Source organism: Pinus tabuliformis, chromosome 8 (assembly GCF_031772625.1).
Source record: "Pinus tabuliformis cultivar Carrire ecotype Pingquan chromosome 8, CPIR1, whole genome shotgun sequence".
In the NCBI taxonomy this organism is placed as follows: domain Eukaryota; kingdom Viridiplantae; phylum Streptophyta; class Pinopsida; order Pinales; family Pinaceae; genus Pinus; species Pinus tabuliformis.
The window spans coordinates 438,543,558-438,564,248 of NC_142294.1; the positions used below are offsets into that span (position 1 = coordinate 438,543,558).

The 20,691-nt window shown below is 40.4% G+C and overlaps 1 protein-coding gene across 1 annotated transcript; it reads right to left on the bottom strand.

The window, feature by feature from the left end:
• Positions 1-8,023: 8,023 nt before the first annotated feature.
• On the bottom strand, positions 8,024-8,824 carry LOC149235935 (uncharacterized). The gene is made up of 2 exons (XM_089368717.1): positions 8,465-8,824; positions 8,024-8,341 (listed from the first exon to the last, which is right to left on the bottom strand). Exons 1-2 carry the CDS (start codon positions 8,822-8,824, stop codon positions 8,024-8,026), a joined length of 678 nt encoding a protein of 225 aa, XP_089224843.1.
• Between the last annotated feature and the right edge of the window lie 11,867 nt (positions 8,825-20,691).

The following is a 20,691-nucleotide window of genomic DNA, read 5'->3' on the forward strand; positions in this document are numbered from 1 at the left end:
TGGATCAGATTTAAACCTACGATAAATATTAAAAACCCAAAGGATAAATATTATAAACTCTTGTGATTAATATTATAAACCAAATGTCGAACAAACTTAGCTTATGTGGTATGGTTCACTATTTGTTTCCCAAGTACATCGTTCATGATTTGTGTCTCAACTCCACATACACGGTGAACACAACCACATTTACAACCACATTTATAAATGTGGTTGATATATGTTGATACGAATATATCAATCACATACACAACCACATTAGTAAATGTGGTTGATATACGTTGACATGCATCAATGGTATCAACCTAATAATAATAATAATAATAATAATAATAATAATTAATATTATTATTATTATTATAGAAACAATTATTTATAATAATATTATAATAAACTAGAGGGATTATTAATATCATAAATCCGAAGGGTTAATAAACTCAAGGGATTAATAAACCCAAGATATTAAAAAACACAATGGAATAAGATTATAAACCCAAGGAATTAATATTATAAACCAAATGGAATAATATTGAACCCTTCGATTAATATTATAAGTGCCACGGATTAATATTAAACCTTAGGATAAATATTATAAACCATTAGATTAATATTAAACCCTATGGATTAGAAACATTGAGACAATGATTGTCATATTGATTAATATTATCAACCCTCACATTAATAGCATAAACCCTAAGATTAATATTATAAGCCATGATATTATTAACCCTAATATTATAAATTATGAAACCAAGAGATTAATAAACCCAAGTGATGAATATTATAAATTCAAGGGATTAATAAATGCAAGGAATTAATATTATAAACGAAAGATATTATTATTATTATCATCATTATTATAAACCCATGGTTATTTATAAACTCAATGGATTAATACTATAAAACAAAAATATTATTAATATTACAAACTTAAGGGATTAATATTATAAACACAAGTCATTAATATTATAAACCCAACAAATTATTAATATTATAAACCCAAAAGATTAATATTATAAGCCCAAAGGATTAATATTAGAAGGTCAATGGATTATTAATATTATAGGCCCAATGGATTAATATTTTAAACCTAGGGGATTATTAGTATTATAAAGCCTATGATTAATATTAAACCCTAAAATTAATATTATAAACACAAGGGATTATTAATATTATAAACCCAATGGATTAATAATATTATAAACTCAAGGCATTAATAAACCCAAGTAATTATTGATATTATAAAACCCTAATATAAAATCTTGATATAAAACCATAATACAATGTATTATTGATATTATAAACCGTAATATAAAACTCTAACATTGTTAAATTCAATATAATAAACCCTCATAATAAACCCCACAATTATAAATTATAAACCCAACATTAAACCCTAACATTATAACCCCAATATTAAAAACCCTAATATAATATTATAAACCCTAGATTAATACTATAAACTCTAGGATTATAAACCTTGAGACCAATATTATAAACCTTAAGATAACTATGCTAACATGATCAAAGCCAATATAATAAACTCCGATAATAAACCACACAATTATAAATTATAAATCCAACATTAAACCATAATATTATAACCCCAATATTAAAAACCCTAATATAATATTATAAACCCTAGATTAATATTATAAACTCTATGATTATAAACCCTCAGATCAATATCATAAACCATAAGATAACTATTATAAACCATAAGAATAATATCAAACCCTAGGACTAATATTTTTTTTTCTCTCGAAATACTAATTTTATTAACTGTGAAATAAAGTAAAAATACAGGGGGTTGAGGCCTCGAGGATCATCTTCCGAGAGCACTCAGAACAAAAAAAACTGTCCTATATGAAGGAGAACCAGTTACATAAGTAGGAGTGCAAATATAGACATCAGGACTTAACCAAGATAACATGAAGTAGGGGTGGTATAACTGGTTGTCTTGAGCGTGTAACCAGAGAGCTAGCCCCAGACAATGCTCAAAATTCCAAATGAACTTTACATTTCCGCATATCACGGAGAGAAGTAAGACATCCATAACCACCTGTCTGAAGATGCCGAACCAAAACCGCATTCAAAACCAAAATGAAGAGGGCCCAGATGGCCTCAACTTGCTGTGTCTTCATTCCGAGGTTCCTCCACCATCTGGCAACCAGTGTCCTCCTAATCATCACTACAATCGACATTTTAATTGCCTGGGTGCCTCTGCAGGGGATGCGAGTCACTAGCATTTGCTTCCATGTTCCTTTGGCCCGTGGCATCTGGAGGCAGAGAGGTGCTGGGAGCGTCGCTTCTCTCAAGCCTCTCCCCCTTACCTTTCTCCAGAGTTTCCCTTACCATTACCTGTAAGTTGCTATGACTGTCGGCCTCTCTGAAAGCTTCCTAGGGGGACTCAGACATCATACAAACCCGAATTGGAGCCGATGATTCATCTTCATAAAAGAGAATTGTGAAATTGACAGTGATTACTGGCCTATTAAGATTGCTCTGGAAGGTAAAATGATTGGTCTAAAACCCATGATACAGAGAAGGTCTGCTAGCAGGATTCACACGACGCGCTGCCTGTGGTCTACTATGCCCTCCACGACTCCCCCGAGACGACTTCTTTGACTTTGGCAAGCCATGTTAAGGAGGTTAAGGAGAGGCAGATACTCAAACGAAGATAGACAACACAGGAAATCAGAGGCAGAAACAAGAGCGAAGTGGAACAGCACAGTAAACGACTTTGGGCAGAGACAATAGGTCTGCAATTGCGAGAAGAGCGGCATTGGTCGAATGGTAGGGGTATTGGAAAGCTGACCAATAATTCCTGAGACAGACTTGTTGTCGAGACACACAGCTATCCCACGCCTGAGATTAACAAAGAACAGAAAACTCACAAAGAATTTACCTTTGTTTCCAGAGACCAGCCTGCCCCACAGACCCGTATCCAGCTTCAGCCAAAGACAAGAAGGTGGAGTGCTAGCAGTGGGAAGGATAGCCCAGAGCGCCATGCTTATAAAAGCCAGAACCTTGCCTTGGACGAGGCGAACAGTAAATGCATCAAGCATGTCAAATATGTTGCTCTACTGCAAATCCATCGCAAACCAAATGAAGTGTTGGTGTATCATGCTCATGAACCAAATAAATCTTTGGAGAATCGCGTTGATTTGCATTTGGCAGTACTGAGCCCGTCCATCTGTCCTATGGTTCATTAATTCCATTTATTTCACTCGCATCCAGGTGTGCTTCTTCTGCTTGATCCATTTCATTTTTCACAAGGTTTTTATAGTCTAAGAGTTGTGACTCAGAGGCTATCCTTGAAAGAGATTCATAATGGAGGTTCAACCCACATTCCACTCCAATGTTAGCAAGTAAGTCCGCGACTTTATTTCCTTCCCTACGAATGTGCTTCAGAGTAACATCTCTGTGAGAAGAGAGCCAACCTTCGATGAGTTCTAGTCTTTTGGACATCCTCCAACTATTGCTAACTTTGCAAGAGGGAGTTCCTTGAAGGATTTTGGAGATCATGTTTATAATGATCTGGGAATCACCCTCTATTATAAGCGGAAAAAATCCTTTACTTTGCACAAGAATAAGGCCTTGCCAGAGACCTTCCAATTCTGCCGAGTTATTGGTATCCCATCCTTTTGAACCTACAAAGTTTAAGAGAGGTGTACCTTTATGATCTCTGAAGATCCCTCTGAAGCCTGAATTGCCCGGATTGCCTTTCGAGGCCCCGTCGAAGTTTAGCTAGTACATATGCATTGGGGAGGCTGCCATTTGTCAGGTGAGTGATTTTTCAATGGCTGTGAGCCTTTGATGATCTAATCTTGCTTCAAATTAAGGTTTCAATTGGCCCATATGGACTGTTCTTGGGGGTTATTAGGAAGGTCCTCCTGGTACCAGGTCTTGAGAGAAATGGTTTCTTCAATGTTTTGGCAAATTATTTTCCATGTATTCTCCAAAGGCACAGAGTGATCCTTGAAAATTCAACTATTTCTCTCCTTCCATATGGCCCATAAAATAAAGCCTGGAATGAGCTTCCATAGGAAGTTTAAAAACTTTCTTTGGTAAGGATTTCGCTCCCAGTTGCGCACTGTGGTGACGATGTCTCCATGAATTCTTCCTTCCCTTTGGCGTTGAAAACTAACCTTTTCCCGTAGCTTTTGCGTTGTATGGCAGGAAAGCATGAGATGCTTCATGGTTTCCTCCTCTTGTTTGCAATTGGGGCATATTGAGGGCCCATGAAAGTTCCTCTTCCTTAGATTATCCCAAGTGAGAATCTTGTTATGACATAGCAACCAAAGAAGAGTGGACATTTTCGGCCATAAAGAGGGATCCCAGACTTTGCTCCAGATTGGATCGGTCACAAGATGTTCTTTGATAATGAGATTATAAGCCTCTCTTGTATTGAAGGTGCCTTTTTCTTCATATCCCCATCTAAGGATATCCTCTTCCTCGGAGGGTTGTATTCTCCTTTTCTTTAATTCTGTGTCTATCATTTGTTGAGCTTGTGGCATTCCTTGTCTTAAGAACTGGTCTGCCTTGAGCCATTCCCTGTACTCTTGGGTCGAAGAGAGCTTCCAGAAGTTTTTGAATCTATCCTGTTCTTGCATATTCTGCGCCGGTGATTGCATATGAGGGAATTGATCCTTTAATTTGGGCATCTGCTGCCATGAGTCTTCCCAGAACCTGGCAGTGTTTCCATTCTTCACTTCCCAAAAGCTATGCTACTGGATGAGACTTCTATGCTGCTTGGCCGAGTTCTATATAAGGGAGCCCATGCTGACTTTTGAAATTCTAACTCGTTCCTCCATTGGACAGTGGCTTGCATACTTGGCTGTCCATAAAGAATCCCAGGGGGCGAGGGGTGCAGTCAGTCAGTTTCACCAGATCCGGGCGCCCATGACTTTGTTACTGTGAGAAGGATCCCTTAAACCAATACCACCGCCATTCTTTGGGAGACAAGCTGTATCCCATTTGACAAGAGCCCACTTACGCCTGAGGCTGTTATTGCCCCATAGGAAGCATCTTTGGAGTAACTTGATTTCTTTGAACACCCATTTGGACGCTGCCAGGTTGGAAAAGAGGTAAAGTGGCATGGCCTGAAGAACTGCTTTTATGAGAACTAGCCTGCTAGCCATATTCAGAGATCTGTGAGTCCAAGAGGAGAGACGTGTGTCTAGTTTTTCCAAGAGGACTTTCCATGAGGAGTTCTTAAGGGCCGAGGCAGTCAGAGGCGCACCTAAATATTTGGATGGAAGGTTAGCAATGGAGAAACCCAGTATTCATGCAATGGCAGCTTGACTTGTGGTCGGGGAATGGAAAAAGAAAATATGAGATTTGGATTTATTGACAGAAGTTCCAGAGGCTTCCGAGAAGTCTGTTAGAATAGAATTGAGCTGGCGCGCTTCCTGGATAGAGGGGTGCCCAAAAAGCATGGTATCATCAAAAAACTGGTGGTGAGTGCAAGCTGAAGAGTTGTGAAATGATAAGCCTCTGAGGCGGTGGGATTGCTAAGCTAGCTTAATGCTTCTGCCCAATCCTTCAACCATAATGACGAATAGGAAAGGGGAGAGGGGGTCTCCCTGTCTGATGCCCCGGAAGGATGAAAAGTGGGGGAGGGAATTCCATTGACCAAGATTGAAAAAATGATGAGGAGATGAGGCTCATAACTCATCTGACCCAGGGGGGAGCAAAACCAAAACAATTAAAACTTTTTTAATGTACAGCCAGCTTAGACTGTCAAAAGCCTTTGATAGATCAAGTTTGAGGAGCATACCTGGCTTCTTGGATGGCTTCAATGAATGAATTATTTCGTGAGTCAAGATTATACCATCGGTGATCTGCTTGCCTTCAACATAGCCTGACTGCTCAGGCGAGATGATGAGAGGAAGCAGCAATTTGAGCCTGGAGGCGATGACCTTGGAGGCTATCTTGTAGATTATATTTCACAGAGAAATAGGTCTATATTTGACGGGCTTGCTGGGCAGCTCTACCTTGGGAACAAGGGCAATGAATTTGGCATTCACTCCTGGAAACATTAACCTTAAGGATCGCGATTCCTCCACCACCTGCCAAACTTCCAACTTGATCAATTCCCAAAAATTGTGAAAAAAGTTGGATGTGAATCCATTCGGGCCAGGGGCTTTCCCAGATTTTAGCTGACGAACTGCTAATTCTACCTCCTGTAAGTCAACAGGCTTGAGCAGAAGTTGGTTATGCTCTTCTGAGATGATTTTAGGAATGTTTCGAGTAATTTTGTCTATGGCTCTTGATCTGTCTACATTTGGCTCACTATGCATTTGCCTGAAATAGTTGAGGAGTTCGCCTTCGATCTCCTCATGCTCTTCCACCTTGTCTCCCTACTCATTCTGAAGGTGAGTTATATTGTTATTCATTCTGCGCTGGATTGTGGTGCTGTGAAAAAACTTTGTGTTTTTCTCTCCGTCTTTGAGCCATCTAATTCTAGATTTTTGTCTCCATAACGTTTCTTCCTGCTTAGCCCTTTCTGTGATTTGTGCCTCCAGACCTTTTTCCCGTTCTAACATATCATCTGATCGGCCTTCATCTATGATCCTCTATTGCAGTTGCTTCATTTCTAGCTCAAGGGCGCTCCGAGCTTGAAAAATATTACCAAAGGAATTATGATTCCATCTTTTGATCTTGCATTTAAGATGCTTTAACTTCTGCTGAAATTGAAACATCTTTGATCCTGTTGGGGGAGTGAAGTTGTGCCATTCTGAGGTGATTAGATCGCGGAAGTCCGGATGAGTCATCCAGAACTCCTCAAAGTGGAATGGTCTTCGGGTTAGGTTGCCAGGGCGCGACCATTTAAGGGAGATGGGCCAATGATCAGATCCCGTCAGAGGCAGGATGGAGGCTGCAAAGTCTCCGCCGATATGTATAGCATTGTCTGAAAGCAAGAATCTATCCAGATGAGAAGCCACCTACTGTGACCCTGTTCTCCTGTTGCTCCAAGTGTATAAACCATTATTGAAGGGTATGTCCATGAGCCTGTTTTCCTGAATGAAGTCTTTTAGAGGTTTTCCTTCTTGACTCCCTCTGCACCTTCCTCCCCTCTTCTCTTCCACTCTAGTAATCATGTTAAAGTCTCCTCCAAAAATCCATAAAGGGTGTACTCTGTCATGGTTGATTTCAGAGAGAGCGTTGAGGATTTCTGCTTTATGTAGTGCCTCTTGGGGGAAATATACATTGGTTAAGAGCCCGTATATATTTGTCCCATTGATGTGAAATGTAGCTTGGATGAAGTTCTTGTTGGCATGGATATTATCTAGTTTGATGTTTCAGGAGTCCCAAAGGATTGCCAGGCCTCCAGATGCCCCCTCAGCATCCACTGCCATGTTGAGGCTCCCCAACCAGATTTTAGCTGTTGTTCTTTCCACAACAGATGAATTGCATTTAGTTTCTTGCAAGAAAAGGATTTGAGGTTTTTCTTGTCCCATCATGTTTTTAAGACTTCTTCTTTTCCCTGGGGCATTAAGCCCTCTTATGTTCCAAGATATTAACTTCATTGAGAAGGATTGTGATCAGAGTTGTAGTATTTAGTTAGCTTGGAGGACCCGCTTGACTCCACTAGCATCGCTCCAATCCTGATTGTTCTCTGGAGGTCTGTTTTTCTTCCTCGCTTTTTGATGTCTTTAGTAATGAACTTTCCATCCCAAGGGCCGCCAGTCTGGATACCTAAATATTTTTGTCGCTGCGCTCGATTTAGGACCTCCTCCAAATTCTCAAGTTGTTTCTCAGGAATATTTTCAAAATTGTTTGTATTGCAAGCCTATTCTAGGCCTGGGATATCTAGTTCCCCAATGTCTATAGCTGTTGTTTCCTCTTCCATAATCTGAGTATCATTGAATTCCTCGTATGGCTCTTCTGCTAACCTGGAATTTGGGTCTAAGTTGTCCACGTCCATTCCTTGTGTGGTCCATATTGGGGCATTTTGCTTCTCCGAGGTGTAAGCCCCTTTGAACTTAGGTTCTTCTTGAAGCTGTTTGGGAGCTGCCTACTTCTGATATTTGTCATTCATCATCTCTGTCTCTATGGTGGCAAGATTTTCTAAGCTTGGGTCATTTTGGTGAGCTAAAGCTTCAAAGCTATTCCTTGTTAAAGGCTTGGAGGAACTGGCTGGAGGCGTTCTAGCATTTGAGACCTTCTTCTTATGGTTCTTCGTGTGATTGGTTACCTTGGTAAAACCGTCTGCTCTTGATGAATCTGATCCTGAAGCAGGGGAAGGTTTTTGAACTAAAGGACAGTCCTTGAACAAATGCCCCAAGGCATGGCATCTTCGGCATATAAATGGTACATGTTCATAATCAATCAACTGAAACCATTCAATATCATCATGAGGAACACTTACCGCATCTGGTAGTGCCTAGTTAAGGTTCATGTAGATGCATATTCGAGTGAAGGAGGCGTATTTGTGGATTTTTGTTTCCTCTGCTACCTTGATAAATTCACCCAGAACATTTCCAATCACTTGTAGGGATTCTTCATCCCAATATTCCACGGGAAGTGAGTATAATTGGATCCAGACTGGAGCCCAACTGAGATCCTCCTTATTAGGGTTGAACCACTCTACCCATCCTTTGAGATACAGCCCGACAACTTTGAAGAAGTAAGGCCCTCCATCCAGCACTCTGTTCCTGTCCTCCAGGGAGTTGAAAATAGCAGTGAAGAAACCTTTTGGTCCTAGCTGTAGGGTTATATGTCCCTTTGGGTTCCATTTCGCCGCAATCCATCCCCTTAGTGCTTTCTCAGTCGTCCAGAGCCCAATGAACTTACCTATTAAAGCATGGTCTCTCATGAATTGAATCTATGCATTGATCCTATGTCCTGGGAGTTCAACCCTTGGTCACACAGCTGCTACAGGTTTGCATGTTGTCGAGCTGACCTTGGGTTAAGTTTTATCTTCTTGTTCTGCCTGCTGTGGGTCCAAATCCCCACCGTCTTCACTTTGATGCAGAGGTTTACCACTTTCTTGATTTCCTTGTCGCACAGCTTCATTTTGTGGGGGAGGTGCATCGCCCTCCCCCTGAGGGGGGTCCATGGAGAGCTGAACCCGCTGCCATGAGGCCAAAATCCAAGAGTCCATCAGAGTTTGCAGTGTTTCAATTGTCTGTGGCGGCCTGCTGTTGCAGAAAATGATAAAACCCTAGTGTACAGAGCTCTCAGCGAAGAAAATGGTACCTTTCATTTTTTCAACCCTAGGACTAATATTATAATCCTAACACAATGTAATGTAACATTGTGAAAATGATTATCATACTAATTATCACATTATGACATTGGATAAATTTTTGTACCATTCCAACATCACAATATTAAACCCAAAAACTAAACATTTTAAAACCTAACATTATAAACCCTATGATTTATATATTAAACCGTAAGTTTGATTATTATACGTCCAAGGGGTTAAAAACACAAGAGATTAATAAACCCAAGGGATTAATATTATAAACCCAAGTGATCAATAAACCTAACAGATTAATATGGTAAACCCAAGGGATTTAGATTATAAACTCAAGAGATTAATATTATAAACCCAAGCAACTAATATTATAAACACAAGGAATTAATAAACCAAATTGATTAATACTCTGAACCCAAGGGATTAATAAACCCTAATTTTGTAACATGGAGAGGCGACATTCAATAAATTGTGTAATGTAAAATTGTGAGAATGAATATGAGATCAATTGTCATCTTGTGACAATGTTTTTCATAATACAACGTTTGATTAATTTTTTTACCATGCAAACATCACAATATGAAGCCTTATTATAGTGTCACAATGTGACGTTGAAAAAATTGCAATGAAGCGTAAGGTTCCAACATTGATTGTCACATTGCTTGTGAGATTGTGAGAATATTTGTCACAATGTAATATTGGATAGATTTTTGCAACATTCAAACTTCACAACTTTAAACCCAAATGTTATACTAGATATTACACACCTAAACAATATAAAACTAATATTATAAACCTTAACATTAAACACAATATTATAACCATAATATTAAACCCAATATCACGAACCCTCATATTTAATCCAACATTATAAACCCTAATTTTGTGTTGTGGCAATGCAATGCAAGTGATTTCATATTGGTTTTCATAAACCTAATATGAAACCCAATACTAAAAGCCCTGATTTTAAATGCTAATTTTGTAATGTTGAGAGTGGTAATTGTAATGTAATGTAACATTGTGACAATGAATATCAAGTTGATTGTTATCTTGCAACAATGTTTGTCATAATGCAACATTGGAATGATTTTTGCATCATTCTCAGTGACACAATATGAAGCCCCATTGTAGTGTCATAATGTGACGTCGAAAAACATTACAATGTAATGTAACATTCCAACAATGATTGGAATATTTCTCGCCACATTACGATAATGTTTGTCACAATGCAACATTGGATAGATTTCTGCATCATTCAAATGCCACAACAGTAAACCCTAATGCTATACAAAACATTTAAAACCCTAACATTATAAAACCCATATTATAAATCCTAAAATTAATTTATATTTATTATAAAACCAATATTATAAACCCTAAAATTTACTAGTATTTTAAACTGAATGGATTATAAGCCTTACAATAATTATTAAAAACCCAAGGGATAAATATTATAAACCTTTGTGATCAATATTATAAAACTAATGTCGAACAAACTTAGCTTAAGTGGTATGGTTCATGATTTGTGTCCCAAGTACATTGTGAATGATTTGATAAAAAATTATATATTGTTATTACATATTACTAATTAATATTATAAACCAGATGGATTATTGATATTTTAAACCCAATAGATTTTAAACCTTACGATAAATATTAAAAACCCGAAGAACAAATATTATAAACCCTTGCAATTAATATTATAAACCAAAAAAAAAAGTTTTACTTAATAAGAAAAAAAAATGTGTCCTACTAGGGTTTTGTCAGGCGGAAAGAGTCGATTGTGCGGACACAACCAACCTCCCTAGGAGCCTAAGACTCTCTAGTGACAAACATTTACTAAACCAACCTCCCTAGCAATCCTTCTCTAAACATGCATTTACTATATGGGAAATCAAGTGTTTAGATCCTACCTGTAGTCCAACGATGTTGTAGCAGTCCAGCTCCGCTGATCCGGATGAGCTCCTCCTTCACTTTGAAACCTGCATCCACTAACAATCAAACGATTAAATAGCACTTGATAATCTCATATAATAAAACATATTTAACACATAGACCAAGGAGTACATGAAACAACTCATAAATAACAAGTTATTGAGAAGAATGGACTCATTTGCATTAATAGGTAACAAAAGGAACAAATACAACTTGAGCCTTGGTGTTGTGCAAGTCCCTCCCAGGGTCCATCAAGAGTTCTCCTTTACTTTGACAAAGCTCACCCACTTCCAAATAGAACAAGCAAAGATGGCAATCTCTCCTCACAAGCTTCTAAATGGGAGTCCTAATTCCTGCAGCATTTACCCTTAGAAATGTATAGCTTCCAACCTCCCCTCCTTCTGGCCCAATGCCTATATTTATAGTGCTCAAGAGGAAGTTAATCAAGTCCACCATCAATGGGATAATCCCCTCTTTGGATGGGATAGCTCCCTTATTGATGGGATAAGTTCCTCTTTGGTAGGGGTGCATGAACCATTTGGAGGCGCTCAATACACGTCGAAAAACCTTCTAGAATGCTCTAGAAATGACCACAAGTAACTTTTAAAGATGAAACTTGCGCATTTTGACCTTTATAGGGGGACGCACCTGCCCCTTTACATACAGAGCGTCCAAAGACGCAACTTTTGTGAACATTGGGTGCGTACCCGCTGGTAAGGTTGAGAGAACCTGCGTACCCAGAGATAAATACATTTATAAAGATTTTCTCTCTTTTTGGAGTTTGACATGGAGAGTAGAGGCATAAGACTTGCCTAAGAGGATAGCATGACTGTTGATAGAGCCATACTAACTGTAAATAGTCATGGTGACATTTTTTAGTGTAACAGATTGCCCCCTAAAGTGCAAAGCCTGTAATAGATTAGGGTTTTGTATTATCTAGGAAGGGTGAAGCGCTTTATCATTTCAAGGATTATCTCGTGGAGAACCTGGTCAGAACCTGCAATTTTCAACACAAAATACATGTATAAGATTATATCATCACTGAGGTAGGCATTCCCATACTCAGATCAAAACTTTAACTAACAGACTAACTATTCTGATACAGGAATGATCTTGCAGTACATCATAATCATAGACTTTTGTAGACACAGTATGGGTGCAGCCATCTGTTTATGATTAGTCTACTTAGATAATGAATACAAAACTCCTCGCAGCCTGGATGGTGGAAACTAGATCTAGGGTCTTCATCTCTACTTCCCGAATTGGTACGATTCTAGCCATGCGAATAAATGAGTTGATGTCGAACATGGTAGAAACCACTTAATTACCAGTCGATGATGAAAATTGTTAACAAGTGTGAGAGAGACCACCAGTAATGTCAATGGTTCTCAAAGTACCCAGTACAATCCATGAGATGTGAATGAATGAGTTGATGTCGAACATTTCACGGAATCCTTCGATCGAAAGTCAATGATGTAAACTGACGTCAAAGGCGAGAAACCTGCCATTGATGCATGCAGACTTCAAGGTACTGACGATTTCTAAGTCATCTCTCTAGATAATGTGCTGATGTCGATAGAAAGCGACCCGTTGCAGGCAAGCCCACAACACGAAATCATTGTTCAAGTTGAAGAAATGTTGCTGTAAGGACTAACTCAGGGATGGTCAAATGGATGACAAGTATTTTGCAGATGAAAGTTTTGCTTGCAGACCTCTTGAACACAAAACGACACGACAGATGGTTTGGTGATGAATAACTCAAAGTTAATCCCCGGAACCCGGCTGAAGACTTTCAAAGTGGTTTGATCAACTGTGAGGTAAAGGATTTCCCAACCCAGGTGAATGAAAAGTGTCGTGTCCAAGAGTGGTAATAAAGTTTCTTCTGAGACAAAAGATAACAAATAGGCTCATTCTTCTCTCTTTTCCCCCACCATTTCTGGCAAGTACCTCTTTATTTTTAACAATCTTGAGGAGGATAACATATGCTTGATTATAAGCTCATCCTTCGGATGAGTCCAACCTAGTTTTGAATCGAACCCTAGGAAGGAGTGGTTCGTTCATGTTTGTAATTGAACAGGTCCTTTACTGTGAAATGTTTAACGAGTCTAGTATAGGAGAAACTCGGCGTTTTTCAATTTTAGAGAGTCTGAAAAACTTAAGAAGACTCCAAGTTGAACTTTTTCGTAGATTTGTGTCCCTCAAGCCCGAAAAAGTATAAAATAATACCTGGGGGAACCGCTTGATCTTGTGACCAAGGAGTACTTTCATAATTAGTGTCACTGACCTGAAAAGTAAAAAGCGATCAAAGACACGTCGTTTTATTTCCGTATCGAGTTTGAAACGACAAAAACCCGACAATCTTTTCCTGATTTTACGGTCAGAAAAGAGCTATAAGGGGACCGTCTTTTAATTTTGTTTTAACGAGTGTAAAAGAAACGCTCAGCAATCTTTTCATATTTTAGGAGTCAGAAAAGGGCTTAAAAGATGACTCTGATATTTTGGTTTGTGAAAAATGATAATTTTCCCTCTAAATCCCTTTGTCCTGCACAAAAACGACACATTACTCATACCTGTTTAAGATAGGCAAAAATACATTGAAAAATATCCTTTCATGGTGAAAAATGAACAAACCTAGCATTCATTCATCCAAAAAACCTATAAAAAGACTTTTTACCATGTCATTTTTACCATTTTACTGTTGAGGTTGAAAAAAGGGCTTTTGGCAAGAAACTTCCCGTGGTCGCTGCGGAGAATCCGACCGTCAGAATCGAACGTCGTCTCTTCCAGGTATTTCACAACATCCTCCTCTTCAATTTCATCCGATTAAAAGTTTGTTTTAGGTTTTAGTTTTTATTTTTGGGGGGTTTTGGGTTTCAAAAATCGCTCTGCGGGGTACACAGGTGCCCTTAGGGTGACCTGCGTCCCCCGACTTTTTCCTATACAGGAAAAAGGTCGGGGGACGCAGCCCACCTTCAGGCCAGCTGCGTCCCGACGCTCTGTGTCCTAAACGCGGGGTGCGTCCCCCGCGAAAGGCGGAATTTGAAACCCCAAACTCCACAAACAACCATTTAAATTTTCCCAAATCAATTCTAATCATTGTTTCTTGGTGTGTAGGGCACTCACCATGTTGGATTGGAGAGAAAGAGAGCACGAGGATGTTGATTTAGCCGCAATTAATCATCAACCTTCCATTGATGCCCTAAAAGCATGCAGACTATATAAATACTGGGCCATACCTGGCATGAGGGCTCAGGTGAGATTCTTGGAGTGGCTGGTTGAGAGATGGAAAATTCATGAGCAATGCTTTTACATCGGAGGGCACCAGCTCGAGATAGAGCCCTCTGACATATACTTTCTCACAGGCTTGCCAAATAGGGCGAGCAACTCAATCTAGCCGGGACTAGGCCGGGTGGCCAATCCCTTGCTAGTCTCCGGGCAGATTGGTGCACACCCAATGCACACCATGCAAAAGGCGTAGAAATCAAACACATCTCTCTGCGTGAACTTAAGGTTATAGCTTTCACGGTTACCAGAATTTGCGGCGCAGCCGCTTTACATATTGCCACCGGGTCCCAAATGCGGATGGCGATTGACTGTTTCCAAGGCACCATTTTCAACTGGTGTGATGCTGTGTCGGCCAATATGAAGGGCCAACTGACTAGGGCAAAGAACGGACAACAGAAGACCTTTGGATATGGGCCTCTAGTTGTGAGCTTTGCCTTAGAGAGAGTTCCGATGCTGATCCCTCAGCAACTCACTGTTGAATCTTGGGTCCTCGGGAGCCAAAGCTGATACGATGGGTTACGGTGATGGCCCGGCATCCTGACGAGGGCACAGCGGTTGTTCGATTCCCTGATAGTTATTTTCACTGGTTAGAGGACCAGGTTTTTTCGATCCAGGACTTTCCGTATGCCGAAGTAGATTTTCGAGGTGATCCGGACATGGTTCTTCCACAGGGAGAACAATGGGATGACAGAGGTACTTTATTTTTCACAAGTTTTCAAATTATATATATTTTTTTTGTTTTTATATATATCGTCTCAAAACTGACAGTAAAAATTTTCAAAATGCAGATGTTGGTCCACGGCGCCCAGCCAACCTCCGGCCTTTTGAGAGGAGACATCCAGTTGCACCGGTACCGGCTCCACAGGACGCGGCTGCAGAGTCACTAGCTGAGTTGGAGCAGGATCTAGAGCGTCTGACGGTGGATATACCTGAGACTACCATAGATGATATTCCTATCAGACTTCAGCGCTATGTAGTCGCAGTCCCTGGGCCGTTTAGGAGATTTTTGTGTAAGGTAGCCCGTGCAGTGGTGTCGTATAGAGAGCACCACCAGTGATTGGCTAGTCACTTTGTAGACACATGTGACATTTTTGACTTTTTGTACTTATCATTTTGCCGATCATAAGGTGTTTTTCAACCTATGATCGAAGACGATGTATATTTTTTGACACACTCCTATCTATATATATATCACTATTACCGGCTTATCTTGTTTAACATATGTGATGAAATGTTTTTAAATTTACTTGCATGATTATCGTAAATGTCTGTCCAACATTCGAGAAGCAATTGCATCTGCTAATGTATTTAAAGACCTTGGAATATGCTGATATTCAATGTAATCAAATTCACGTTCCAAGAGACGCACTCTCAAAAACAACCTTAATAACACAGGATTTCTAATGGCATATACTCTATTAAGCTGTAATACAACAAGTTCAGAATCTAACCTCACTATCAAACGTCGAATTCCAAATGAAATAGATTCGGATAATAATTCAACCACTGCACTGTATTCTGCAATGTTGTTCGTTGTTTGACCGAGGCTTACCCCATGCATAGAAACTAACTCGTCAGAGGGCGAATAGATAACCCAAGCTGCGGAAGAGATATTCCGTGTACTACGACAAGCACCATCAGCAAATCCAATGTATGTTTGGAGAGGCGTCGACATCTGCAATATCAAGAGTAAAACCAAGATAAGCCAGAATAACGAAAAAAAACACACTCTCTAAGCTAAGCACACTAACTAAACTAACAAACACACTAGCTAGAAAGAAAACCTAACCTAACTAAAAATTCTCCATACCCACCATTTAAGCATAATACCTCTTTAGGTAAAGTCCATTTCTGGGTTTACCCAAAGAGTCCCCATCAAAATCTACCAGCTCATAAGCCCCTTTTGCTAGCTTTCGCTTTACAATGTAGGGTCCATGCCACATAGGAACGAATTTTCCAGCACCTAGCTTATCGTTAGCTTGATCATATAATAGCACTAGGTCTCCCTCTGAAAAACTTCGAGGGGTCACATTTCTATCATACTGAGCTTTCATTCGCTTCGCGTGAGTCTCGATTGCCAATGCAGCGTCACGTCGAGTCTCATCTAATTTAACTAAATAAACATTTCTCCTCTTCGGAAGTAGCTGGAAGTAATTCGACAGCCATTTGAAGTGATGGGATTTCGCATTCAATGGGTAACACAGCTTCCAAGCCATAAACTAGCTGGAAAGGAGTGAACCCTGTTGAAGTTTTTACTGAGGTTCGGTATGCCCATAGCGCCGAAAATAACATGTTGTGCCAATTCGACCGATGAATACCAATGGTTCGTCGGATCATGATAACCAGAACTTTGTTGATAGACTCAACCAAACCGTTGGCTTGCGGATAATAAGGAGTAGAGCTATCGTGGCGCAAACCAAGCTGGCTTGTAAGCTCAGTCATCATGATGTTTCGAAAATGGCTCCCATGGTCAGTAATGATTGCTTGTGGGACACCAAACCTAGTTATAATATGATTGAATACGAAAACTGCAGCTGTTTTGCCGCTTGCGTCGAATGTAGGCATCGCCTCGGCCCATTTAGTAAAATAATCAACCGCGAGGATGATATACGCATGCCCCCCGCCGAGTGAGGGTTACAAGTAATAAAATCGATACCCCATTTGGCGAATGGACCAACGGCAATTATAGGGTGGAGAGGAGCAGGTGGTGCGCGCATCTTGCGATCAAACACTTGACAGTTGTGGCACTTTCGGACTGCAATGATACAATCTTTAAACATAGACGGCCAGAAATAGCCAGCGCGCAACACCTTCTGAGCTGTGGCATACCCAGACATATGACCGCCACATGCTCCAGAGTGACAATCATTCAAAACCCTCTCAGCCTCTTCGTGAGTTAAACAACGTCGAAAAACTAAGTCTGCCCCCCGGCGATAAAGTGTATCTCCAATAATTTTGTATTGCTGGGATTGAAACCGAATTTTTCGACGTTCCGCCTTTGAAGCTTCAGGCCGAAAGGTTTGGGTTTGGAGATAGATGATTATATCCCCGTACCACGGATCTAAAGTACTGATAAGAAACAAAGATTCGTCCGCAATGGACTCCTCTGCCACAGTCTCTGTGTCAGCACATGGGAAATCACACATCAATTCCGCAAAAACTAAGGATTTCTTAGACTTGGACTTCTCGAACTCCAAGTCGAACTCTTGCAGGATAACGATCCATTTAGAGTACTTGCCCCCTAGCAGTTGTTTTGTCAAAATGTAAATCATAGGGTTGCAATCCGAAATAACTGTAGTTTTACGGAGAAGAATGTAGTGACGAAAACGCTGGACAGCTTGAACGGCTGCCAGGGCCAATTTCTCCACATGCGAATATTTTAACTCAGTGGGATTTAAGGTCCTACTAAGATAATATATCACATGTTCCGCTCCGAATTCATCTTCTTGAACTAACACCATTCCAATGGTGGAATGCGAAGCTGCGAGGTATAAGAAGTAGTCCTGGTTGTAGTTGGGAGGATGCAACAACGGTGCATGGGTCAACGCGTGTTTAAGTGCATCAAAAGATTGTTGGGCAATCTCGTCCCAAAAGAATTGAGCGTTCTGTTTCAACAACCGTGTAAAACCTTTAGTGACCTCGGCGTAGTTTGGAATGAATCGGCGTAAAAAGTTCGCTTTCCCTTGCAAACTTTGGAGTTGGCGCAAACTCGAAGGAGGAGGCAATTTGATGATAGCTTCGACCTTCGAGGGATCGACGCGAATGCCGGCTTTTGAAACAACAAATCCCAGCAATCGACCCGACTCTATACAGAAAACACACTTGTGGGGATTCAACCGAATTCGATAATGCCTACACCTCATAAAGATTGCTCGTAAGTGGACAAGGTGATCAGCTCGATGTAAAGAATGAGCAGGCAAATCATCGAGATACGGTTGCACAATGTGCTTGATGTCATGAAATGCATAAGACATCGCCCGTTGAAAAGTGGCCCCGACATTCTTAAGCCCAAAAGGTAATTTGCAATAAGCAAATGTCCCCCATGGACAAATGAATGTCGTTTTTTGTTGGTCGGCAGGTAGAATATTGATTTGATTATAGCCCGAAAAACCATCCATAAAGGAAAACATTTCACTTCCGGCACAATCATCAATAATTTGATCGATATAAGGCGTAGGATAGTTGTCTTTTGGACAAGCTCGATTTATATCCCTATAGTCGATACAGATTCTTATTGTTCCTTGTTTCTTGTTGACCGGAACAATATTCGATACCCAATCCGTTAACGGGATCGGATAAATGAAACCTGCTTTCAACAGCTTTTCGACTTCTGCTTTAATCGCAGCCGCTTTCCGAGGGTGAATCTGACGCAACCGTTGCCGGACGGGTTTAGCATCCGGGTAGGTCTTTATTTCATGAACAACAATGGCAGGATCGATTCCCGGCATTTCCTCGTAAGACCAGGCAAACACATCGCGGAATTCTTGGAATAGGGCCTTGTAAGTTTGGATTTCATCTTCTGTACATGAGGCACCTATATGAATGTTCTCCTCAATTCGGGCTTCACTGAAATATCAATGGGAATAGTACGAGAAATATTCCCTAAATTCAACTCTGAATCAGAATGTTTCGTTGGATTCTGAGCGTCTTTGACATATTCAGCGGTAAAGATAGATGAAAAATCATTTTCAAAAGCATCATCCTTAGGTAAAAACGAAGATCTGTGATGGAGATCTTCCCATGGTAGATCGTCTACACTTAGGATTTCGCGAAGTTGCTCGTCAGATGACACGACTTCGGGAAACGCTATCCGTTCTAAGGTTGATGTGAAAAGTGATTCTTCACTGACCACATTCATTTGGTCGATTTCGGTTGAATGCGAGTCGGTAAAAGACATGACAGCTTCATAAGCAATTTCATATGGACTCAAAGGCATAGCATCACCGAATGAGTCTATCTCAGATTCAGATGGGACGATCCAAGGATCATCATAAATAATGTTTTCTGATGTAATCATATGAATTGATGCAAATGAAGGGTCTGCGTTGATTGGAGGGAAAGGAAAAGTTCCCAGTAAACCGGAATCTTTAACTAAACCTACGCCAACGTCCCTATAAGGGATTGTCGTCTTACCGACATGCTGGATACTCTCTGAAGAGGCTGGGTCGGATGAAAAGTATGTCAGCTGATCAATGGTCACGATCTTACCGTTATATGGAAACTTTATTACTCTGAAGACCGATGAAACGACTGCTGTCATAGCATATGACCAACTTCGACCCAAAAGAAGGTTGTAGTCTAGAGGGGCATCAACCACCTCCACATCCAGACTAACGGTTTTACCTTCTACCCCTATAGGCAATTCCTGTAGAATACCAAACGGACGGAACCCACGGCCATCAAAGGCCTTAAGGATGGTCGGGGATTGGTTCAACGAAGGAGAACCAAGCGATCTCCAACATTGAATCGACATAATACACGTAGAAGCTCCCTCATCAATCACAGTCCGATGAATAGGCCTGTTTTTTACTATCACTGGAATTTGGAAAGCCATTTGATGGGGTAGACGCGGTGTACTATTTTCTAGATCGAAGATTATCAGGTTCGGGTCCTGAACATCAACAGCTCCGATAGCCGACAAAAGTAATTTTCGTTGTGCTGGGCATGATTGCAGCACTTCTAAAGCCGACATTGCTGAGGGTGAAACAGCTAAGTCCTCAACAATGTTGTAATTCTGGGCCGCTCTCGCATGTGGATTGAAAGCAGACCTTCGAAGTACACCCTTGGCGGGCGGTTTAATTACTAAGTCCGGGTTAGGTTTCTCGATCTGTAGTGGATCGGAACCAGGAGCTGAGGTTGATGGGTTAGAGTGAGAAGATTCTGCTTCCTTACCATCAACAGGAGCCTTACTACCATAATCTTGCGATCGAGTCGCAATCCTCACATGAGACATCATCAAAATGGGTTCTTCACTGGCAGTCGAGGAAGAACCTATCATCTTACTTTCCTGCTTTGGAAATGGATCTTTTAACACAGCAGGAGTGGGAGAACCTTTGACTATTTTCACAACCTCGGCCCGATGAGGGCAATCTCTCGTAAAATGATCCTCTTCACAAATAAGACAAGGATATCGAGGTTTGCGCTTTTCGTCATTGGTTTTCGACTTTTCTGTTTTCTCCTTCGGAGCCTTGTCTGCTTTAGCCTTCTTCTTTCCTTTCTTCTTTCCACCGTTTTTTGATTTGGCCGTAGATGACTCTACA

What these genes read in the sequence shown, in the direction of transcription:
- LOC149235935 (XM_089368717.1), bottom strand. Translation starts at nt 8,824, where the DNA reads ATGAGAGACCATGCTTTAATAGGTAAGTTCATTGGGCTCTGGACGACT. An exon ending in TTCTGGGTGAATTTATCAAG is followed by an intron (nt 8,342 to 8,464) that starts GTAGCAGAGGAA and finishes GAATGGTTTCAG; the next exon opens with TTGATTGATTATGAACATGT.